The 25025-nt window shown below is 42.2% G+C and overlaps 1 protein-coding gene and 1 long non-coding RNA gene across 4 annotated transcripts in view; one reads left to right on the top strand and one right to left on the bottom strand.

The window, feature by feature from the left end:
* SGCD (sarcoglycan delta) overlaps nucleotides 1-25025 on the top strand; it is a 547542-nt gene that overhangs the window by 448293 nt on the left and 74224 nt on the right. For 2 of the 3 annotated variants that reach the window (XM_008692457.2, XM_008692456.2), the window contains exon 6: nucleotides 6749-6821. In XM_008692457.2, coding sequence (XP_008690679.1) covers nucleotides 6749-6821 — 73 coding nt within the window. Of the gene's footprint in view, nucleotides 1-6748; nucleotides 6822-21641; nucleotides 21871-25025 lie in introns of those variants that run through there. The other variant, XM_008692458.2, reaches the window with a different exon arrangement.
* The window catches only part of LOC103664550, a 55797-nt gene continuing 49777 nt past the window's right edge, over nucleotides 19006-25025 (bottom strand). Inside the window, exons 6-7 of the long non-coding RNA XR_005834842.1 lie at nucleotides 24133-24282; nucleotides 19006-19062 (exon numbers count right to left, since the gene is read on the bottom strand). This is a non-coding gene — a long non-coding RNA (uncharacterized LOC103664550). The remainder of the gene's footprint in view (nucleotides 19063-24132; nucleotides 24283-25025) is intronic.

The following is a 25025-nucleotide window of genomic DNA, read 5'->3' as shown; positions in this document are numbered from 1 at the left end:
CTCTGGCTCACTTCTAGAGCCTCCTGCTCAAAACATATTTATTAAATACATTGGATGTTGGGTCCGACATCCTATCATGTTTCTCTCCTGGTCCATTGGGTTTATCCAACCAGGTTATCTGGAGGATTGTAAAACAGCAGCACTGGAAGCAGCCTTGTAGATCATCCCCACCCCCATTTTGTATAACAAACGGGGAAGTAAGACCAGAGGGCCAATTGCCAAAAGTCATATAATAAACTCCCAGAAAATCAGCACTCAAAATCAGGTCTTTGGTTTTTTAGTTCTCTGGTATTTCAAGAAATCAAATCATTCCTTCTCCTATGTTTCTGATCACTGTTTTTTAGATTGAAATCCTTGCTCTATTTTTTAATCTAATATTGGTATAAAAATATATCCTTATCAAGTAAAACACGGTTGTTGTTAAGGGTTGTGGTTGTCATGCAGGTTATATCTACCCAAGCAACATGAATTAGAACACTTAAAATGTTTTGACTTCAGTTAGTGGTGATTAGATATTTTAACTCTGCATTTTGAACCTGTTGAATATTTTGGTCCCATGATTGAAGCCCAAAGATGAGTTTTAGTCTATGTTCATTAATACAAAACATTAATCATAATTATGCCAATCTCAACGAATGTACATCAAGAAGGAACTTACCAGAGCAAACTCCATTAAGCTAGCTTAATTCCTTAATCAATGTTCTAAACAGCACACTTAAGCCATTTCTGACCTTTTGGAAAGTTTTTCTTGAAATTAGTGTCTGAAAGATCAGTTCTTCTCCATGCACACCAAAGATTTGATTCATCATCAGTTTTTCTGGCTCCAAGTTCCTATTCATAACTTCTAGCACAGTATTTCTTCCTTTGTGTCTAATGCTTCTCTCAAATCCAATTTTCTCGTAACACATTTTGCAGACATGAATCTGCCTTCCAGGATTTGGTTCATGGCTGTATTTAACACATACAGGTTTAGTCACTTTAGCGTTTATTTTTTATAAAATGGAATTTTATATTTTTATATAAAAACAAAAACCTGGTTCATAAGTTTTAAAGAGTTATGAACCAGGTTTTTGTTTTTTCAGTTAGTTTCATCTATAATAAATTTTGCTGTTGGCCGTTTTATCTGTGAGGTTTATTTTCTGGTGAGTAGTTCTTCCAATTAAATGCAGCTTGAATTGGACAAAAGTCGGTTTGCTTTTATTTGTTTCCTCCTTAAACACTGAGAGAATTTTTAGGATTTTTTTTTTTTTTTTAAATTTCAGGGTTGCTCTTCTTTCCTGGTAAGAAGTGGAGGGGGGCTCAAACAGTCATCTGTTCAGATTGTTACCTGATGAAATTTTTGATTGAGGGGAAAACAGTTTAGCTCTGATACTTCTCATCCTATCTCTTACTTTACAGTTAAGGAAGTTAAGGGTTAGAGAAGAATTCTGATTTGCATGAGATCACAGAGATAGGACTGGATCTCAGGTCTCTTAACCTCCAGGACACTTTGAGGGAAAAGTCACCAAAGTTGAATATACTTTCCAGAGACAAGCTGGCATTTTGTTACTATGGCAATGGAGTGCATTTGAGATTTTTTGACAAGTTTACCCCCTGCCTGTACCACAAGGAAAAAAAAAAGAGCAGTGGAGCTAATCTTTATGGTGATTCAAAACACTTTAGATAGATCCTGTCACATGCTTTATAAGTTCCTAATTGATTGTGTGGAATTAAGTTATTGGGCAGAGAACCAGCTAATGGAAACACATTGACGAAATCATTTTTGAGGGACATTAATGGAACTTAAAATAAAACTGAAATGGCTTTATGGATTTTTCACTCAAACTGTTTATGAACATTTATTGCCAGCAAATTATATCGTGTCAAAAGAAGGAATCAGTAGGTATGGCTGTAATAGAAACGTTTTTGAAATAATAAAATTGAGAATAATTTATTGACTTAGAATGGATAGGGGATAGGATGGGAGAATTCATCCTGATGAATGTTTGTCCACTCTGCAGCTTTTGGGAAAGTGAAAAATTATGTGAAAATCAGAAGCCTGATAGGACTTAGAAAGAAATGGTATTTTTGAAAGTATTAATATCTTCTTTCATTGTGCATGTGAATTGTTTTTAGAAGAGAGGGGATGGGAGATTTGGCAAGTGTTACTTGAGGGTATAAACATTGATATTTGTTCGTATCTCATAAAAAGATGAGCAAGTAGGGAGTGATATGATCTGCTGAAAAGGATGGTCTAGAATAGTGGTCACAGGCATTGGTTCCAGAACCAAGACTGTTCAAATTCTGGCCTTCCCTCTTTGTTGCTCAACCATAGGAAGATTTCCTGACTTCCCTGAGTCTCAGATTCCACATCTATAACAACAGATACACATAGTCCCTACCCCATGGGGTTATTCTGATGGTCAAATTAAAACAGTTGCGATAGTTTCTAGTTCATAGTAAGTGCCTTAAATATGTTATTAAGAATCATAAAGGACTTGTATAAGAGGAGGAAAGAACAGGATTCATAAATATTTTAGTACTACTAGAAGTATTTTATTGACTATCGTCTGCTGATTACTATGTGCCAGAGATCTCACTCAGTCTCCCAAGACCCCTAGGAGATAAAGTTACTGTTCATATGCCTTCTTTTCAGAGAAGGAATCTGAGCATCTTAGCGATTGGGTTTCATGCCCAAGGACATGCAGATAATGAGAAATTGTTGTCCATTCCGCTGAGAAGTCATATCTATGAGCCTGTTTTTCCAGTATGGATGGCACATATGGGGCCCCATCGCAAAAGTCCATCAAAAACAAGGTCAGAGGGCATCAGGTGGATGGTGGGAGCTAAGGGAGCCTGAGTTCCTTGCCCTTCTCTTTCATCACCTGGCCAGAGCCTGTCCATCACCTACGTCCTCTAACTGTGAGAGCCCAGCCCCCTGGGTTTTGCTGGCTTGCCATCTTGCGGGTGCCACACTGCCTGGCATTCAGAGAAGAAGGGACTAGGGCATGATGGCTACCAGCGCGTCCTGGAGTCAGACGCCTGCATGTGAATCTCAGCTCAAGCCCTCACTAGCCGTGTGACCGTGAGCCCCGTGTGTTTCAGCACCACTTGTCTTGTAGGATAAGTAGCTTTCTTAGTCTGGGAAAGAAGCTACAAGCCTTAATCTTATTTTACTTTAAAGAAATATTTGTATTTAGCCCAAATGATATTCTTTTATTAACGTAACTCTTTTATTTTAAGAGATTAAAGTAGGTTGGATTTTGGACATTCATTAAACAGGTCATGTAATACATGAGGCGTTTTATAACAGTAAATTAGTACTCCCATAGAAGTGGTAGGATCAACTAGAAATAAGTATAGTAGAAGTCTTCAGAACCTAAAATTGAATCTGTCTGTGTTCTGTATATGACCTTGCCCCTGTTCACGTAGAGCCTAGGATCTTATTGAAGAGATGGGATGAATGTCTGTAGTGTGTGCTCAGTGCCACGTAAGTGTTATAGCTGTGTTACGGATATTTATTGAGAACGTGCTAGGCAATGGAGATAGGACAGAGAACAGGACACACTCCTCCAAGACACTGGGTAAATAGGATTGTCCATATGAGAAAGCTGAGGCCCCAAGTTCAGGTGTTCAAAAGAGACCATGGTCCTTCCACAAATGTAGAGCGAGTGCCTGTAATGTATTGCATGACTTTATGTAACCCTTTTTATCCCCCTTGGAATTGCTTTAAAAGCGTGGCCAAGCTAGGGGCCAGGAGCTGCAATAGAGTAGTTCCTTTTTGAGCTTAGCACGGCCAGATGTTAAGTAGTAAGTGAGGTTTTGTCAGTGTATCTGAGAAATGGAGAAACAGACTCAGCACAAACTGTGGATGGAAGAAAGAAAATGGTACAGGTTTCTGAGGCTCCTTTTACATAAGAAAATGTCGTTCCTCATTCTTGGATAATTGGACTGAATCGATGCAATATATATCGTTACGTGTGTACATACTTCGCATAGTCGAAAGTTGTGAAATTGGTATCCTTTGGCTTCAGGGGCCTTATGAAATGATAGGAGGGTGCATGAGATATCAGTGAAACATAGAGCTTCACAACATTTTAATACCAGTTCAAATAATGGAGGTTGTCTATGAGCAGGACTACTTGCCATATGGGTAAGTCACACAATTAAGGCTGATTTCAAAAGAGGTAATGCTCTTTCTCCTGCAGTTCTCATACAATTCTTAGTAGAGGAAGGGGAGACATGAGCTGGGACTAAAGAGTATATACAATAGTATATAAACAGAAATAACTGTCCTGGCCTTAATCAGGTGTACAAGTATTCCTTTTAATCATTAAAAAAAAAAAAAAAACAGGTACCAAAGGCTAAGAATAAGCATTCCTAAGAAATAGAAAGGGAAGGGATCTCAAAGGAAGCAGTGGCGACAGATGGGAGCTGTTTAGTAACAGGTTTGAGAGGGTACTGAGAGGTGGAGGCTGAGGCCGTGCTCTTGGGTCATGGACACTTGAGAGCCACATCCCAATGTGTTACTCATTGTCCTGTGACTTCTGCTGGCCTGTTTTACCCACTAGGCATCTTCCACGGTACCTTGGCTCCTCAAAGGATCACACAAATGTCGGAGATGTGGAATGCATGCTCTGCAAAACCGGAGTTGATGTATGGGTAACAAAAGCCTCATTACAGTCTATAATCCAACCCAATCTTACTCAGTGATTGTATTAGGTAGGGTTCTTCAGAAAAACAGAACCAATAGGCGTCTGCGTGTAGGAAGAGATTCATTATAAGAACTTGGCTCATGTCATTATAGAAGCTAAGAAGTCGCACGACCTGCTGTGTGTAAGATGGAGACCCAGGAAGGCTGGTGGCATAATTCAGAGTGAGTCCCAAGGCTAACTAGGAACGAGTGGAGTGGGGTATGGATTCCAGTCTGGGTCTACAGGCTTGAGAACAAGGGGTGCTGAGGGGAGGAGAAGATTGATCTCCCAGCTCAAGCAATTAGGCAGGAAGGGCCCAATTCTTCCTTCCTCCACCTCTTTGTTCTATTCAGGCCCTCAACAGGGCTAGCTGATGCCCACCCGCCCTGGGGAGCGCTAACGGCCCTGCTGCATCCCCTGAATCACATGCCACTCTCATCTGGAAACACTCTCACAGACACACCCAGCAGTCACGTTTAGCCCAGTGTCTGGGTACCTCATGATCCAGGTCAAGCGGACACATAAAATTAACCACCACATTTATAAAGAACACAATAAAGCCTAAATCACAAGGGCAAATATATGCATAACAAAAGAACATTCTTATGAAATTCACGTCAAAAAAGTTGTATTTAATGGAGACTATGGATACATTTTGATCTATTTGCCATGATGTGGTTTGGGGTCTTAAAAAGTAAAAGTGACTATGGGCAGAAAAAGATCTTCAGTGTTCCCGCACAAAATGTCTCTTGGCCTCGTGCTGTGGGTTGTCGCAGGGGATAATGGAGCCAGTACGCCTGAGGTACACGTGGTGGTGTCACTCAAAACATTAGCTTGGATTCATAGTTGTCATTCACCAGGACCTTCTTTTAAATGACCGTACATAATGTTAAGTCGTGGCATTTATTTTCTGATTTTATTTGCAATAGTCTGTTACTCGTATCAAAGAGATTAAATACCTCCCCCCCCCCAAAAAAAAAGAATGAGATACTTTTCTGGTTGCTGCACAAGTTCATTTAACCAGACTCATCAGTGTGCTAGGATAAATCTGGACTTGGAATAACAGTGGTTAATGGAAGATTTCTAGACATAACAATGCAAGACGATTCTAGAAATTCGCCCATGAATGCAAGATGTTATTCTGCCCCTTTTTGTGGCATCAAAGAACGACACCAAAAAAGGTATAAAAATAAACACCTTTCCTTCCAAGTGCAGGATACTGCCTGGCTAAGTTTAATTGAAAAACTAATATCCAGTGCAATTGTCTGTGATAAACTGAGGCTGAAATGATTTGAAAACACTCTGGGAGCAGACAAATCAGATAATCACCATCTTTATGGCTGGGAAGGTTCAGCTGGTGATGACGAGTTGTAAAGATAAAAGCTTATTGCAAAGTCAAGAGCTAAATGTCTAGATTGGGTTGGGGATCGATGTTAAATGATACTCGAAGTGTAAAAGCAGTGAACGTCGAACGATCTCTCCTCGTGTTCTGTTTGTTTAACTCCTCAAGATAATAGTGTAGAACTTTATTTACGGAAAACTTGTTTCCTTAATGTCATTAGGCGGATACCTTACAGTGTTAGGGTGTCCTCCGCCGTCCACCCCCAGCCTAGGTGCTGGATGTGTTCTGTGATTTGGGCCCTGCGCTTAATCAGAGGGCTTCAGCTGCTGCTTTCCAAAACATTTCCAGCTGGGTGATTATTAATAGTTGATGAGAGACAAGAGTTAGATGGTGCCATTTCTTAGGCGGCGGCGGCGGCTTCTTCTTCTTCTTCTTCTTCTTCTTCTTCTTCTTCTTCTTCTTCTTTTTTAAATCAACATGGTATTTGCCTCGTGGCCTCACTCTGATCTCAGCAAGAACACTTTCAAAAGAAGTTCCTTGTTTTTTCAAAGGCCGTTTGCATGAGTTGATTCAGTGCTCCCCTATCAAGGAGCGAAAGCCAAGGGCAAAATATGCTCTTTGGGTTGTGTGAAGGATTCACCCTACACTTAGCTCTACTTGCTGTGCTGATTGTGCCCCCAGGTGACATGTCCAAAGTCTCCAACCTCTGTTTGCTTTTGTCTTTTGTTTACAGGAGCGGAGGGCACAGTGTTCCCTAAATCTATAGAGACACCTAATGTCAGGGCAGACCCCTTCAAGGAACTAAGGTAAACTTCCGACTATGGTTTGCTTTGCTTAGGGGCTATTTCCTGGGTCTGGGCAACTGGCTGATGATCCATTTTGAGTGTATGAAATGTAACAGCATCACAACGTGAATATACAAACTGGGAGAGATTAGAAAGGATGTGAAGATATGCTATATCCAAGAGAAAATTCTCTCTGAGAACTTAAGAAGATTGAGGGTTTGGAGGAGAAGGTTGCCAGCCTTGCAATTAGGAGATTCGGGATTCATTCATTCGCGGTGTTTGTTTCCTACTGTGTTTTGTGGTACCTAAAACCTAACCAGTTACACAACTAGTCAGTAATTGGTGATCAGCACAAAGAAAAATGGTACCTAAAAGAAACTGAACTCTAAACACTATACAGATTTTTGTGTGTCACAAGCTCTCCATCACGTGGACCGTGACGGTACTAGAACTGCTTTCTGTGGCTAATCTATGTACTGGTGTTAATCTTCAAATATCCTTAATTGTGCTGCCTTTAGCAGAAAAAGGCTCTGAGATGCTGTGTACTTAGCACCAACAACTAAGGAAAACAAAAAAGAACAATAGATACATACAGACAAACAGAGGTAAAGATATGACCTAATAACCGTTCCAGCCACCAAAGAACCATCCCTGACTCCAAAAAGGAAACACATAAAAAATGGTATGTTGACACAAATATAGCCATATTTTTTGTTATATACTTATGATGCAGGCAGCCTGGGAGCCAGAGGGGGCTCTCGCAAGACCAGCTAAGAGGGTCCTTGGCTTCATGCAGGAGAGAAATCAAATGCAAGCTGGGAGAGCGAAAGCAGAATTTATTGAGTAGCGTGAGTGACAGACAGAAAATAGCAGATGGAATGGAGTGTCTGGGAGGCTCAGGAAGGAAAGGAGAAGGAGTTTCAATGTCACTTGGGGTTAGGGGCTTATATTGGAAAGGGCCCTAGGGTATGCGTGCCTCCAGGAATCCAGACGATGTGTCAGGTGAACAACAGGTGTCATTCCACAAATCACTGGAGGTAGGGAATGTTGATGCCATCGTCGGCCAAGGTTTGTTGGAAGCTAATGTCCTGGGACATGTTTAGATGTCCCAGGCTCTCCTTAGATGTTATCCGGTGTTAGGGACCTAGGACAAACTCAGAGAATGATGAACTTTCTAGCTTCTCCCTTGAAGTGGGAACATAGCTTCTTTGGCTTCGTCAGAAATGGGGCCTGGCAGAACAACAGCAGAGAAGGAGCTATTCTAAAATGGAGTCCCTTCAGCTTCCCTACCTCACTTGTAGCCATGAAGAATTCAGCGAACCCTGGCTTTCTTCATTTCTTGTAGTGCCTTTAACTAAAACCCACCATAAATCATCATAAATAACATTGCGTATTTAATAGTAGACATCAAACATTAGCAAATGTGTTCGCATTTGCACGAGCCGCATCGACTCTTCCACGATGCAGCCCCGACAGCTGGGTCTTGCTCGAACAGCAACAGCCACGTTAGAGCTTGTGTTTCCCTGAACAGAAGCACCTTCTCAGTAAGTGGGGGCTATATCACCTCAGGACGAAGCCCCTGGCATTCTCGCAAAGCCTGTAAGGCTTTGTAAATATAGGGAAAGAAATTGGGCAGAGGAAGAGGATAATTGGTGGAGAGAGAGAACATTTTCTTATCAAATCCCATAGCTAGGGGGCTGCAGTTTTCACACTATGCACTACATTTCACATTATCCACTACATGCCAAGGCTTTTCTTTTCCTTAGAAAGTTGCTTCCGTCTCAGGGCTGCTACCTGCCAGAAGTTACCTGACTCTCTGTCAGCTAGATCCTCCGTTTCATGTTAGGTACTAAAGCTGGAATCTTTTCAGCAAATCCACCCAAGGAAACCTGTGTTTTCGGACTCTGAGAGCAAGCTCATTCTCTGAGAATGCAGTGAGTCCTCGTGTGTGTGATGTGAGAGCCCTTTTGAAACAAGCTAATACATGGGCTGGTTCCCTCTTTTCACAGACCTCTTTAGGAGTAGGGTTCTTCTTAACACAACTAGTTGGTAATTAGTGCCCATCAGTCCAAAGAAAAGAGAAGCTGACCTAGGGGTACCTGGGTCGCTGACCTAGGGGTGCCTGGGTCGCTCAGTCGGTTAAGCACCGGACTCTTGATTTGGGCTCAGGTCATGATATCAGAGTTGTGAGACCCTCCCTGCCCCAAATAAATAAGTAAAATCTTTAAAAAGTAAATTTAAAAAATAATAATAAGTAAAAACTAAAAGAAACTGACCTCTAAATATAATACAGTCCTCCCCCCCCCCCCCCCCCCCGCCACCATGGAATAAGCTCTCCATTCCCTGGAAGGCATGGAAAATTTAAGTCAAGAATTTAGGCTAACTTTGCTTTAAACAGAAAACTAAATCTTCTGTGGATAAAAACAAACCCAACCCACATAAACAAACAAAAGACAACTCTCCAAGCATCAGCCCACTTTAGAGATCCATATTCTGAAAAATTGAGGATAGATGATTTGCTCATATAATGCAATAGCTGTACTTACGGTCATCTGGAGACCCTATGGAAAACCCTAGAAACTTGCCTTAGAAAAAATTGCATCTCCAAAATTACAAGTGAATCTCCTAAGTGCAGCAAATAAGGAGTTCTGGTAGTTGCTGCGTTTCTACGGTTTATTCTAAAGTTGTAGGCATATTCTATAGAGACTGGAAGTAACATTTTCTTACGGGAAACATAAAATCGCTTTACTATGTAATTCTACAACTGGCTTTTTCTTTGCCCCTATTCCAGTTGTGGTGCTGGTTGATAGCCTGAAGTGAGTCAGGGCCTAGAATGTGATAATTAGCCCCTTCATCCTTATGATTTTTTTTTTAATTTAATGGCACTCTGTGGGAGAATCTGTGACTAACTGAAACACAGTCCAGTGTAGTAGAAACATTCGCCCAGACCACTGCGTCTGGATGTTTCCCATTTGTCAACCGATGGTGCCACATTTCACTCTGGGCTCTGGAATGGTATTGACCTCGGATATTGAATAAGTAGGTGACGCACCTGGTGACTGTGTGTTCTGGCCTCTGGCTTTACAGTTGGAATCAGTGGTACTGACCCAGCTCATTTGTGCCGGCATGGCTTCTAGTTTTAGGAACACAGAATAATCTAAGGCAGATCCCTGGATTTGTGCCAGCGGGTAGCACTGAGTGCGTGTGTAGGTGAGGCAGAAGTGGTTCACTTCTCAGCACAACAGAGGTGGGGGAGTATCGAGCTGGGAGACAGAGGCCTACAGCAAGCACGCTAGGTAGCCTTGAGCTAATCCTGGAGCCCTAATGTCTGTACAAATCCAGGTCAGTTTCGGCTCCAAACTTTAGGCTCACATTATTCTAACTTTTATTTTAAAATAATTTTAGATTAAAAAAAGTATTGCAATATTCATACAGATTATTCCTCCATAGGCTTTGCCTGGTATTTCTGATGGTAACATTTTATATACCCGTGGTATGTTTATCAAAACTAAAAAATTAACATTGTAGCCCCATAATACTTTATGTAAGATCTGCTTAAAAGGATGCAATCACCTGAATGCCTTACAGATCCAGAAAATATGCAAAAAAGGAGTTTAACAGAAAAGTTATTTGTTGAGACATGAATTAATGGATCTTGAAAACTCCCACGGCAGTTAAGTTGGAATGTTTTTCATGAGAGGTGTTTTGTTTTGTTTTTTTTTAAATAATATTCTCTACCCAGATTTTCTTGGTCTTACCTATCAATGGGAAGCAAATTGAGTTAAAGGACTACAGGTCATTTATACATAGCCAGCTTCTGCAACAAACAAGCAAAAAGTAAATCCATCCATGTCCTTCACTTACCAAAAAATCAAATGTGGGAAATACCATTTATTTTAGAGATCTGCTCTGTTGGAATAACTTGTTTCTTCCAATGTCTGTTTTGGCTTTGGAAGGTTTTTTGTTTGTTCTCTTGGTCTTTCTTGTTTGCTTGTTAATGAGAAGCAAATTTTAGGCCTCCCGCATATCTTCTTAGAAGATCTCAACCCTCAGCTCAAAAAGTGGTAGCTTCCTCTCTGCTAGAGTTTCAAGTTTTGGTTCACTGCTCTCCTTTTCGGAGTTACTATAGTTACTGTATTCACAGTGTTTGCTTAAGATGTTTGTAAATAATCCAGGGTTGAGTTGAAAATCACAAAAGAGGATTGCTTCTCTCCAGACAAATAATGAGTGTTAGCAAGGTCTGAGCCCAACATCCGATTCGGGCGGTTTGTTGAGTTTGCCCCTGCAGGACAGTTCTGAAATAATGACATGTTGCTCTAGATTCAAGACTCTACTGAAAATATCTACCGGCCACTATGTCTCTCTCTTAAAATCAGAAAAACTAACTTGGAATAGAAACTGGATGTTAATAAATTCACGAGCCGAAATTCACAATCGGAATATATTAAATGTTCGCTTGTTCATTATTTCTTTTTCCTGGTGTCTGTATATATAAAGACAAATGGAAAAATCCCTGATCTCAGGCTGTGCATGATCTGAGACAGGAAATAGGCCATTTAGTTTTGCATATGTATTTTCTCTAAGAACAGAAGCTACCTTTGAATGCCTACCTTGCTCTAAGGATTCTTTTCAACTGTGAAGCTTCCCTGTAAGATTCTGATCCTACAAGAATAGGAAATAGACTGTGAAATCTTATTTCCCAGGCATATGCCAGGGCAAATGTAAAAAATAGGAGGTAACATAGACCACTGAACACATACAGCCACCTCTGTTCCTCTAGATATCACTAAAAGCTTGGAAGGAACCACAAAAGAGCAAGAAGCCAAAAGGTCTTTATAAAAGAATTCTTCATCAGCTAATGTGCAGACATGCTCTGACTCTGCATACAGTTATGACAAGGGTGATGACCTGATTTCCATTTCATCACAGCTCAGGGAACTGTTTGCCAGGTTTTTTGGGTTTTCTTTTCTTTTCTTTTTTTTTTTTTTTTTTTTTTTTTTTTTTTTTTTTTTTTTTTTTTTTTTTTTTTGACACTTATTAGGAGTCGAGGCATCTGTTAAATACTTGGAATACAGAGATAAATAAATGAGCACTCAACTAGTTTGTAGTTGAGGAGAATAAGATAGAAGGCACCCCAGAATACAAGGTGACATAATAAGCGATAGAATAGATGCATGAACAAAGTCAGAGGAGACACTGGGAATGACACGCAGATTCTACCTGAGAGGGTGAGGCTGCCCGAGGGAAGAGACATTTTAGTCGTATGATGAAAGAAAAAAACAGTAAGTAAGCCTCAGAATTTAAAAACCGTAGTTTCCTAGGTCCACTTAATGCAAGGACAAGTAGGCCAATGGATTTCTGCAGCTCCCAAGAATATTACCGTGTCATTTCCAAAAATGAGGTTCTATAATTTCCTTATGACAATTGTGTTCTTTAACAAATCATGTGAAGGCAATCTCAAATATGATCACAGAAGACTTTAATGATTCTAACAAATTTCCAAGTTCAGTACATAACCTCATTCAGAACTGAAAGAGTCACTAATATCAAACCCATTCTGCATCCCCAAATAAATAAGGCATTTCTTTGTTACTGTGGATTCCCCTCCCCCCACAACATTACCAGAGTTTTAATAATAAAGCAGAAAGATTCAAAGATGTATCTGGTACTCTGAACATGCACTTGAATATTCTGTAGGATTTTTTTTAATGGATACATACTAATCTGAACACCTTTAGAAATGTGTGAGATTTAAAGTCTGTGTATATCACAGGAAAACAAGGATTAGACAGCACTTCCAAGTTGACAAAAATGAATTATTTCTTTAAATTTATTTTAAAATGGCTCTAGCCAACTAAATATTTATTTGATTCTCAGTGATTTATAAATCGAAGCTACCAGAACAGTCTTTCAAAGCATCACAGTTCAGTTAATACTTGGTAATACTTCTCCCTTCCCTTGTCCCTCTCAAAAGTCACAATAGCAAATTTGGAGAGGCAAACTGATTTTTGAATTATATAAATATAATATTTATATTTATTTTATACACATGCATATGTACATATATTAAAACACATATACACGTACATATGTATTTTACATATATAGGGATATAGAGAGATTGACAGAGACAGAGAGAGAGAGAGAAGGGAAGGAGAGGGGCTATATATTGTGCTCAGAAGCTGTGGGTACACGGGATATAGGGCAATACTATTATGAAAGGAATCTTTAAATTTTCTCCTCTTTCAACATTTTGTAGACATGTTCGGTACCTATTTTGCATGTATGAGCTTCACAATTAATCACAGAGCATGAACATTGAAGTGATTCAAAGGAGAAATGAAAATGTGTAGTGTGGCCCAATAATATCACAGGTGCTCAAGGGCTTTCCAAAATAGAAGAGTCGAGAAGCAGTGTCCGTGTAGATCAAGAGCCGTGTTTGAAGGTGTCCTGCACTGGGCTTAAGTTTGGCCGCAAAGCCTCTCTGTCTTGCGAACTTGGGCATGTCTCCTGAGCTCTCCTCACCCAGTGCCTAGAACATGGGGAAAGCTCAGTGGACATTAATTCAGCAAATGTCAGCTCCCAGGAGGAGCAAGCAGCTCATTTTCGTGGGGCTCCGGTCCTCAGACAGGAGTTCCCAGAGTTCCCAGAGTTTTCAATTTCATCAGCCAGTGAGAAGTTGGTGAAACCATGGTGACCAACAGCTCTTTTTCCGTGAAGGACAAAACCAAAAAGCTGTTGTGTACCTGCATCTACTATGAACAACATTTTATATGAAAGCGTAAGGCTATTTCACCAACAGAGTAGAGAGGGCATAGACTTAGAATAGAAGACAGCCCATGAGTCCCATGCCTTGAACTGTTTGAGCGTGTCATCGTGCTGCGTCCATTTCCTCATTTTGCCAGAGACACTAGTGACTGTGTCAACTCCTCACTCATCCGGCAGTGCCCGCCCAGAAAAACATGACTGTCTGAAAGCCACAGGCGAGGGCTTAAAGAAATCCCCCTGCTCTAACCTTGTCTTGTTTGAAAACCCACAGTAAGACTTCTTGCCCATCTCTCAAGACCCATGAGTCCATATATATGTCCCTTTCCTCCCTCTTTGCCTTCCTCCTGCGTTCCAGCATCCTCTCATCCTTTCCTTTATTTCATTAATATCAATACATAGTCTGAATTTACCTACATATTTTTTTTCTCCCTTAGCCCCACCTTTCTCTAGGTGCCCTTTCACCACGGTTCTCTTAGGATACAGAAGGAGAAACAAAAGGGGTAAAGGAATAGGGAGGCTGCGGTATTGGAGGTTATTTCCGTCTTTGCCTTTGCCTCCTTGATCAAAAGCTGCTGTTGTACGAAGGTGATCGAGAGGATATTGTAAAGCTACCAAACCTAGGCATCCCACAGGCGTCTCCTCCGTACAGTATCATTCTGCCATTTGAAGCCAGGGAGGGATAAATGGAAGATAATATCATGGGGAACAAGGAGTCTAGGACATAGAGCAAGTCCCACCCCGACAGGGAGAGGAAGTTGAAAACCCATCTCTTCTGATCTCTGGTGACCTGTAGGAAGAAGATAGGAAATGAAGGGAAAGCAAGTGGTAAAATATATAGCCTGGTGACCTTTATTCTCTGAGTCACGGAGGGAGGAGACCAGTTAGATTTCAAGGAAAGTCAGAAGCAAAGGGTCATCGTGCATTTTCATTTGGGACTCAAGGAAGGAACCAACTTTCAGGGTGAACTGTCACGTGGCTGGAGAGGAAGAAGGGACTTGGGTCAGCACTCTCAAATCTCCTTCAGCTCCTGGGGAAGAGGGGGATGCCAGTACAGGAAAGAATCCACGTGGTCTCCCTTTGAGCAAGGCAGATGGCTAACGATGGTGGTGCAGGCTGGCAGGCTCTTGGGCAGCTTCCCTGCAGGGGACTGAGGACTCTAGAGCAGACAGTCCAGTTTGGGGTGTGGTGGAAAACATACCCAGACCTCAGGGCCTGCAAACCCCATTGAGACGTGGCTCAGCGGACCCTACGTGAGCACAGTGAGAAATAACCAGAATTCACCCACGGAGGGCTTAGAAGTGTGGGCTGCCAGCCAGATGCCAGTCAGAAACACATCTCCTGGAATGTGAATCTTCTTTGTTCCTGTCACCAGGATGTCCCATAACCCCTGTCCCCCCATTTCTGTTATGATATCCTAAAGAGGGAGAAGGTCATTATTTATTCTCACGAGAAAGTTAAAACTTTTTAATCCCAGGAAAAAAAAAGCCACGATAAATTTAGTTTTTCCTAACCATCCACAAGGATAAGTTGGAGAGAAAAATTAGGTAAGAACAATAAAGAAGTGCCCTTTGCTTTCCCTGATGAACACAATTTATAAATTGGGCGGCCTACAATATTATACCAATCACAACATCTTAGCTGACTGCCGGGCTTCAAAGGCCTTGAGTGTTCCGCTCTGTGTCTTGTAGGGACCATTGGGTATGATCCAAAGGAAAAAAAAAAAAAAAAAAAGCTTTCAGAATCCATCATCAGGTACCTGCTATCAGTGATTTCGTTTCCTGTAAGTCTTGAACTAGCATTGATTGAAACTATAGTCCAGCCCTGATGCTTGAAACATACGCCCCGGAAGTGTTCCTAGATTTGTAATCTTTTAAGCCAACAAAATACTGAAGGAAATGCCTTAATAGCCAAAACCTTTCACATGTCTCTCCAAACGATTCCCAGGCTATCTCTGATAGCTAAAGCCTTCAGGCACGTGCAGTGAGGCCTCTTAGGGCCTAAGTGATTGTCCCTTAATGGCTGGCCCGTTTTCATCTGAACTGGAGAAAGGCAACGTGACACATCATTATGATGTAGGACAAGTGGCTTTTATTTAAAAGTTAAAATTCTAGGGGCGCCTGGGTGGCACAGCGGTTAAGCGTCTGCCTTCGGCTCAGGGCGTGATCCCGGCGATCTGGGATCGAGCCCCACATCAGGCTCCTCCGCTATGAGCCTGCTTCTTCCTCTCCCAGTCCCCCTGCTTGTGTTCCCTCTCTCGCTGGCTGTCTTTCTCTCTGTCGAATAAATAAATAAAATCTTAAAAAATAAATAAATAAATAAAAGTTAAAATTCTATCCTTTAAGTTAATTTTTAATGTAAGGGTTTAAAAAGTGAAAAAAAAAAGTGTTTGAAAGATAAACTCATAATGGCGAGGGGGAAGTATAAAATTGTACTTCCCTGTTGTCCAGGCAGGCATGGTATCATAAATTAAGTGCTAGCTCTCAGTCTCTTAGAACAGAATGCGCATACGTGTATGTTTGCCAAAATTCCTGAGTTGGGACTACCTTCTGCCTCAAAAAGAGCACTGTGACTTTATTATTGTTTTTATCTTGATTAAAATGTCAGCAGCTGCCATTTACTATGTAAAGTGTGTGGGGTAGATTGTTCTCTTATTCTTAAAAAACACACAATTGCTTTTGAATCTCCGTTTTTTCCCCTCAGTAGGATGGCCCTGCTGGGTGCATAGACAGAAAATCTTGCTTAATTACACCCTTCATGATTTTGGCTTGAAGCCAGCGTTGTTTTATTCCAGTTATAACCTTTTCAAAACAAAGAGTAATGGGAGTTGAAAGGAACAAGCTGACAACAGTTTTTTACCTGAAATAAGTTGAGAACTAGAAGTGAATCACAATAAAAAAAAAAAAAATCAGCCAACGGATATCATTTTTTTTCTTACTCCAGAGTTTTCCATGGTTTGTTAGAATAGAATATAAATGAGATCGAGACCATCAGATCTCAGAGACAACTCTGTAATCTCGCTGGATTTCCGGGCCATGGACTATGGGCCAGCTTGGGCCAAATGTCACTCTCTTGTTTGCTGTCCTTCAGTGGCTCCCATGGGCTTGAAGATGAAATTTCAAAACCACAGCACTCACCAGTCACCTTCAAGCGGTTGATGTGGCCCTGGGTGATGTCCTGGCTTCTCATCTCCTGTCACCCTTGCCCCCCTTCCAACCTTTTCTCAGTTTTGTTTCTCCCTCTGCTCTTCTCCTCTCTGTGGCCCTTCCTCCCATTGAACTTGTAATTCCCGCGCTCACATTGCAATTTCTAAATGTGCTTTACTCTGTAATGGTTCCCTTCTCTAATACCCTGTATTAATTTCACAGATGTACTATCTCCTCTTTACTTTTTGATTATGTTAGTGATTGTTTCAAATTTCTTCTCTTCTCTGCTTTTTAAAATTGTGATTCAGGTCTCTGGCTTTTTGATTGGGACTTTTTTCAAATGGCTGGTGATTCTCAGATGTCTGTTTTTAAGACTGAAGCACTAAGAATATTTTGGCACATTTTGTGTGCATGAATGCAGCTTGTTGGATGGTCGGCTTCGAGGTAGGATGGTCAGGCTGGGATTTTTAGGTGAGTGACCCCAAATACGAGAATCTGTATGCCTTTTCTCTTGGACTGGTCGGTTTCCCAGGACACTGCTTAGTGTCCTAATCCCTTGCTAGGGATGAACCTGGTGGCCAGTATGTTCAGGTCGAGCCTACAAGGTCTTCTTCAGTATGTAGGTTTTCACTTCATTCCCTGTTTTTGGGACAGCACTGCCACCCTTAGCTGTCCTTGTCTCCCAGAACCCAGAATTCAGGTCTTCCCTAATCAGTGTCCTAGTCTGTTTGGGCTGCTCTAATAGGATAGCATAGACTGGATGGCTTATAGACGACAGAAATTTATTTTTCACAGTTCTGAAGGCTGGAAAGTCCAAGACCAAGATGCTGGCGGGTTCCTGTTGAGGGTGGCTTCCTGCTTCATAGGCGGCCATCTTCTTGCTGTGTGTTCACATGGCAGAAGTGGCTAGGGAACTCTGGAGTCCCTTTTATAACAGCACCGATCTCATTCATGAGGGCTCCACCTAATCACCTCCCAAAGGCCCCACTTCCTGTCACCATCACATTAAGGATTAGGATTTCAACATGTGAATGGGGGGGGGAGGACACAAACATTTAGTCCATGACCGTAAGGGTGTCCTGGTCACCTGGGTGTATACAGTGGAGAAACAGCCTAGGAGTCTGGCAGTTTTGCACGGAGCCCTCAACCCGACTTCTGATTGCAGTTCCACCAGACTCTCACAGCCACAGAGGCGCTGGCTGGTTTCTGTTCCTGCACCTGGCAAGGATTATGCAGCTTGAGCTCGCTCTTGGCTTGGTCTTCAGCAAACCCACAGGCTCTTAGCTTTCAGCTTTCTGTCATCTGCTAATGAAGTCACTATTTGTGGTTTGCTTTTCAACTCCCAAAACTCGGTCGTTATCTTTCTTCCACCTGTGCTGCTTCTCTTTTTCTTTGTCCTTGTGGGTCTGTGCCTTTTGGGGGTCCTTTTACAATCATTGCATTAGCATTTCAGGGAGGAACAAAGGTAGTCTGTGTGTGGAGTTCAGTCAGAAGTCCTCTCTGCTCCGTTTGTAGGCTTCACGCATTCTCCCTTTTCTTTGTTTCACCCAGAGTGACTTGGAGCCTTGTGATTCTCCTGTCTTGAAATATTCTTTGTACTCTCTTTCTACATAACCATGTTTCCACTCTCAGCTTAAACTGCCCTTCTTAAGGAAACCCTTTTGGGCACACCCCCGGCTCATATGGCCTACCTGTTACAAACACACATAGCCCTGGGGTGCCTGGGTGGCTCAGTTGGTCAAGCATCTGCCTTCAGCTCAGGTCATGATCTCAGGGTCCTGGGATGGAGTCCTGCATCAGGCTCCCTGCTCAGTGGGGAGTCTGCTTCTCCCTCTCCTTCTGCCCTTGCCCCCTGCTCATGCTCACTCTTTCTCTCTCTCTCTCCCTGTCAAATAAATAAATAAAATCTTAAACACACACACACACACACACACACACAAACACACAGCCCCTCCACTTCTTCCTTTTGGGATTCACTGGCTAAGATGTCTTCCCCATTGGCCCTTGCCCACAACCACAAAGAGGTTTAGGCTAGATGGATCATGACAAATGTATTCTCTCCAAAAGTGTGTTAGGCCAGCAAACACATGACTAATTGCCTCCATCACATTCGTTTGTCAAGGAGAGCCATCAGAGTCTCCTGGAGCCTCTGATTATCCCTTGCCTCTCTTCTGGCCATACCAAGTCATTTCCAAAAGAGAATAATTCATTCCTCTTTCTCTTGCAGTTTCAAAACTTTAGATTTTTCACCCATGAGCTGTACAATAGTCACAGCCCAGCAGAACTGTGCTTACCTGAAGTCTCCAGCCTGCAGTTCCCATTCATTCTCTCAACCATGGTGATTATCATTCCTAGAGGAAAGTGAAGTCCCCTTTTACCCAGTTATGCATGTCGTCACTTCCTATTCACCAAGGGAAATGAGTTTCCAAGTCTTGAGGGTTTTTTGTTTTTTGTTTTTTGTTTTTTTCAAAAATAGAACCTGAGTCATGAATGATTATTTTCCTGGCCTGGCATCTGAGCTCAGGAACACTCACTCCAGAATAACAGCACAGAGCAATTTGCATCCCTTGACAATCCAAGCGCCATACCCCTAACCTTGAATAGAACATAGATGCTAATAAATTCAGGGTCTTAAATGTGAATTATAGTCATTTCACACTTCGTGGCAGCTTCATGCTGAAGAAATAGCTTAAACCTTAATTATAATGCTTGTCCCTTCATTAAGTGCAGATGACATTCCTCAGATAGATTTTTGCAATGACATCTGAGGAAAGGAGTTCAGAAACTTATTAGTTATTCATGATAGAGAATATTGACTGTGTGCTGATTAAAGGAAAGTGTTGACACCCTTCTTAACATGATGCATCTGTCTATTAGTGTATGGTTCTCCCTGTGGTCCTCATGGAAAGCTCTTTGGGAAATGAGGAAAACACCCTTCAGCCTTTGAGAGCAAATGTCTATAGAAAATGTGCTTGACGAGTGGGATTAAGATGGAGGGCAGGAGGCATCAGGCCTCCCTGATTACCCACCCCCGCGAATGACTGGGCTTTGCGTTGCGGACCGTTTGTTAGACCCAACCATAACGGGTCGGACACACCCCCGTCGCGGCACTTGAGGAGCTATTGCAATGCATTCAGTCCTCCAGTGGCTCATTCCGAAGCTCGGAGTCAGTTCTTAGAGAACGATGTATGGAAGGTTTTGCCTCCTGTCCATAATAACACTAGACCTTGAGTCATGCAGTGGCTAAATTAAGTGAATAGGTCTTCCTCTCTCTGGGCAAGGTGTGATATTCTTACAAAAAGAGAGTTTTGCTACTTATTCTGATGATCTAGAATGCCTAAGGAGTGAGGGCAGTAGAGCCCAAAGTGAGATCGTGCAAAAGAAGAAAGCAGTTTCTAATTCTCCGAAGTGGTAAATTATCTCCCTTGGTAGTCACGAGCTTCTCACCACTGAGAAACTCAAGGTGAGGGGGACTGTCATACCAAGACTATTGTAGAGGTGTGTCATGCGTCAGAAGGAGGGAATATTTTAACTAGATGCCCTTTCAGATCTGCTGTTACGTCGAGATTCTAAGACTCGGGTTCAGAGTAGTGCTCATGGATCTGATTTTACCAGGGACCTTTTATTACATTTAAATTCTTTTAAAAGCTGTACTCAGTGATCTGACCTTGACTATAACCTCGAAGGACGGTCTGTGGCCAACATGGATTGATTCCTTTTTGTCTTTCCTTGTACTTCGGGTGTTTGGAGAACAATTCAAATTCTTCAGATTCTTCAGTGCTTTGTAAATTTCAGAGCATTTTCACAAATATTCCTTCGAAACTTCCTAATGTTGAACAAGAGGGCTTGACCGCCTCCCCTTGTACAGATGAGGAGACTGAGGGGTTAACAAACACCACCTCTCTTGTGTGATGGAAAGACCCTCTCCCTTCTCAGAGCTCACTGAGATTTTGAGGTGTTAGTGTGAGGGTGGGCGGAACTCGAGAGCGTGACCGCTGGACCCTAGATCCCGGCTTTGTCCCCTGCTAGGCTGTGCTTCTGGACAAGGTTTCAAAACCTCTTGTTCAGTTCCCTCATTTGTGAACGGGGGAGAAGGACAGCACCAAACTGAGAAGGACTTGTGGGAGCCAAATGGCATGACACCCACGAACAACTTCTACCATTAACTGGAATGCAGGGCTCAGACGTTGGTTTCAGGGACTTTGGTGTTGAAGCAACAGATTATTACCCGTTCTTGATTATGGCCAAGAGATCTGTCCCATTGAGGGGATAATTTTGCTCTATCCTTTGCCTCCCATAGAGAATGGTCAGCCGTGGGTTAATAGCCTATTTTGTACAAGTCTCTATAATCAAACAATTAAGGTGTGAGACAATCAAATTGACCAATATTAACAGTGAACCTTAACCCAGCTTTTGAAGTTTTCTTAGAGCAAAATCGTTACTTGCCATTAATATGAAGCCATGAGAGAGGCACACCTTGTCCTAAGGAAAGGAAAACTGAGACTTGGCACTACACAGACACGATGAAGTGGTAAGCGTTGTGGTTATGGGTGAAAAAATAAGTGTTTTAAGCACTCAGAGCCCAAATAGCTTTTGAACTTTTTCTGAATTTAGTTGCAATATGGTGAGGAACAGGGATGGAAACATTGTTTAAAAAGGAGAAAAACAATAGCGCTTAAATACCAAAATGTTTAAAAGTCTACTAACTCCTGGGGCTCCTGGGTAGCTCGGTCAGTTAAGCTTCTGACTCTTTGTTGACTCTTGGTTTCAGCTCAGGTCGTGATCTCAGGGTCATGAGATCGAGCCCCCCCCCCCCACCGTTGCCCTCTCCCCCTGCCACAAGCGCACGCGTGCTCTCTCTCTCTCAAAAAAAAAAAAAAAAAATCCACTAACTCGCACACCATACTGACCAAAATACCCCCCCTCCTAGCTTCTTCAGCCATCTCTGGAAAGGAGACATAGGCTTCGACCAGCTTTCCTGGAGGACAGACACATCCAGACAGAAAATCCCAGAAACAAGAAGCCTCATCTGGGTACCTTTCATCTTGGTTGTCGAATGCCACCAGGAATCAATGGCTTTCTACTAACCCCAGCAGGGGAATGAAATGACACATGAAATCCTAATGAGGTTTCTTTCCTAATTTTTCACATTGACCCTTCTGTACCATCCTAGAGCTCACCTCTTTATCTTTACATACATTCATAAAGGTTTGCTCTTCCATTAAATTGCATCCTTCTGAGGTCTAGTGTTTCCTTCCCCTTGAAGGCCAGAATGGGTCCCTGTTTGTCACGTTGGCTTACATGGATTTTTATCTCATCACCATAGTTTACTCTCGTTGAACACATGCCTCTTACTGGCAACCCATCGCCGGGCCAGATGAACCTGCAAGATGGAGTGGGTGCTGTGGTTTTTCTAGTGGAATTAATTCTCTTGGGTAATGATAGTTAGTTAGACACTGCTGTGGCTGTGAAAAGCAAACCTCGGCAGTAATTTTCAAAGGGCTGGCATCACCCAACCAGACACTACTAAGGAAGTCTAGCAGATGAATAGTACACAGGTTGAAATGCTGTTTCCATGTGTTCTCTGGAGTAGCATTAAGAAGGAGCTAAAAGGTATTAGCCTCGAGCAATGCTGATCCTTTGGTTCACCAACACTCCCATATTCCAGCAGAAAAAACTTGCTAAGATCTGGGGATACCGCCTACAAAGTAGGACAGTGGGAAGCAGGCTGAGTGCCATTTCATAAGTTGAACCCATTCAGGAGTTTTTGAGATGACATTTGCTGCCAGAATCTGAACACGTCACTGGCTAAGGTTCTAGCTGGACCTGCTAGGCTCTATAAATGTAACCCACGTGAAATTATTCCTTCTACAAATACTCAAATGCCTGCTGTGCATAGGACATAGATGCCAGAGATATGATGATGACCAAGACAGGTATGGCCTTTGCCCTCATGGAGCTTGTTGTCTGGAAGGGGAGGCCTTGAATACCCAGACAAAGGGATCAGCATTTATGGAACACATTCCTATGCCTAGAACCAGCCTAGCTCCATTGTGTGTCTCCTCTCATTTAATCTTCACATAAAAAGAAGCACCTCTGGGAGGAAGCTCCGTAATCATCCCCATTTTCTGGATAAGGGACCAGAAACTCACGGAAGTTCAGGGTCTTGTACAAAGTGTTCAGGGAGCCAAGAAAAACCATCTCGCTTTGCCTGACTTTATACTCTTCCTGCTAAACCATACGACCATGCAAAAGGAATCTGCTCTCTCGAGGTGCCTGGGTGGCTCAGTCAGTTAAGTGTGCAGCTCCTGGTTTAGGCTCACATCATGATCTCATGGGTTGTGGGATCAAGCCCTACGTCAGGCTCCCCACTCAACAGGGACTCTGCTTGAAGATTCTCTCCTTCTGCCTCTGTCCCTACTCTCCCTCCCTCCCTCTCTCTCTCTCAAATAAAAAAATAATTAAAAAGAATGTGCTCTCAGCTAGGGGACAAAAGGAATTTCGATGTCCATATTTCAGTTCTTATGTACCTTCAAGTGCATTTATTTAGGAAGGCTTTCAGATTTTCTGATCAGGAAAAGTAACTTGACACAGTAACAAAAGCCAGCGGTTCATCTTTCTGGCCGTTGCCTCAGTGATAATCTGCCACAAGGGAGATGTCTATTACAAACACAACCCCACTATGGGAAAAAACGCAGGAAGATACAGATCAACGAAATTTACTTTTCGGTCACAGCCAACTAACCCTTGAGCCTTATCTCGGAATGGAGATTTGTTAGAGCTCACCAGAAAGCAGGAATCACCACTCTTCATGGCCTTTTGTTTCATGTAATTATTATTATTGTTTTGTTATTATTTATTTTTTCTTTGTCTGCCTTACCGGGTTGTAAACTCTAAGCCAGTGATTCTCAGCCTTCGCTTCATATTAAAGCCACCTGAGAAGGTGGAAAGAATCCCGACTCTTCTTCAGCATCCCAGAGCAATGAAATCCCATTCTCTAGAGGTGCCGCGGAAGTGTTGGTATTGTCTGGGGCATGCCTGGTGATGCTAGAGTGTAGCCACGGTTGAGCCCTGAGTTCCGAGGGGACAGGTCCTGTCTGGCGTGTCCTCATCGCTGTACATACTCTGAGTACGGTGAACTCTGAAACAGTGCCTCGCGCTGTGTGGATACTCAGTAAATGTTTGCTAGATACGTGAGTAGGTGGAGAGATGGAAGGATGGGTGAGTGAGAGAATGAAGAAACTAATGATGATAACAATTACTGGAATCGAGTAAGTTCTTACAGGACCTGTTCGATAATAGCTTACAGTTGATCTTACAATAATTCAGTTTCTACATACTACTGTGCCAAAAGAAAAAAAATAGCCAGAGGTTTTAGATAAGTGTATGAAAAAGTAAACAGCAAACTGCAGGGTGCTCACATCATCTAGAAGTGGAATTCACATCGCCTTCCTTAATACTGCATTCATCTCCAGTCCTGGCACACTCCCATCTCGACAGTGCAGGCAGCCGTTACATCAAAGGTAATGGGTCATTATTATTTCTTCAGGGAATTCATTCAGTGAATCAGTCTGAAGGAAGCAAAGATAACAAAGAGGAAATTATAGTTTATGTGGGGTGATATGATTGCTTGTAAACCCAGCAGTAGAAGGGAAATGTATGCAAGCCATTGGGAGTTCTTTCTCTGTCCTCCAAATGCAAAAAATGTGCAGAGCCAGCAGTTTATGCCCTATTCACCTTTTAATTGGGGGTGGGAGAAAGACGCAGAAGTCTCTTCCACACCTGGGCAACCCACAATTTCCTCGTTACAGCCTTGATCCCACCCCTGGATACTTCTGTGGAATGCCGGTGCCACGTTGGACACACCAGGTTTTCTTCTAGCTCTTATCCGTGTAAAAGTTGAAGCAAGTATGTGTATATAATAGAGAGCAGTGGAGAAAGCATTTATATGGATTTCAGTTGATGTACCTACTGGAGCTTTATCAGTATGCTACTTGGAAGGCTGCTAATATCTGCCCTGTAATATCTGCTTACAAATGATTGTTGCAAAACTTTTTGACAGTTTGAGAAAACGTAATGCCCTTTTGAAGGTCCTCTGCCAAGTTTCCTTATGACCTCCAGTCACCTCTGATTTTGAACTTCTCGTCGTGAATGTATTTGGTTTAAGACTGAGTGCTGCCAATACACCATACGAGACTTTTGTACAGGTTAGAAAAAGGTGCCCCTTCCTCACGACGACACATCCATATGTCAGAAAATTGTCATAATATGGTGATTTTTTTTTTTTTTTAGAACTAAACACCATTGCCGTGTA

This window comes from Ursus maritimus, unplaced genomic scaffold, assembly GCF_017311325.1.
Source record: "Ursus maritimus isolate PB19 unplaced genomic scaffold, ASM1731132v1 scaffold_15, whole genome shotgun sequence".
Classification (NCBI taxonomy): Eukaryota; Metazoa; Chordata; class Mammalia; order Carnivora; family Ursidae; genus Ursus; species Ursus maritimus.
The sequence above is the reverse complement of the archived record's forward strand: the minus strand, read 5'-3'. Positions and strand labels throughout refer to the sequence as shown.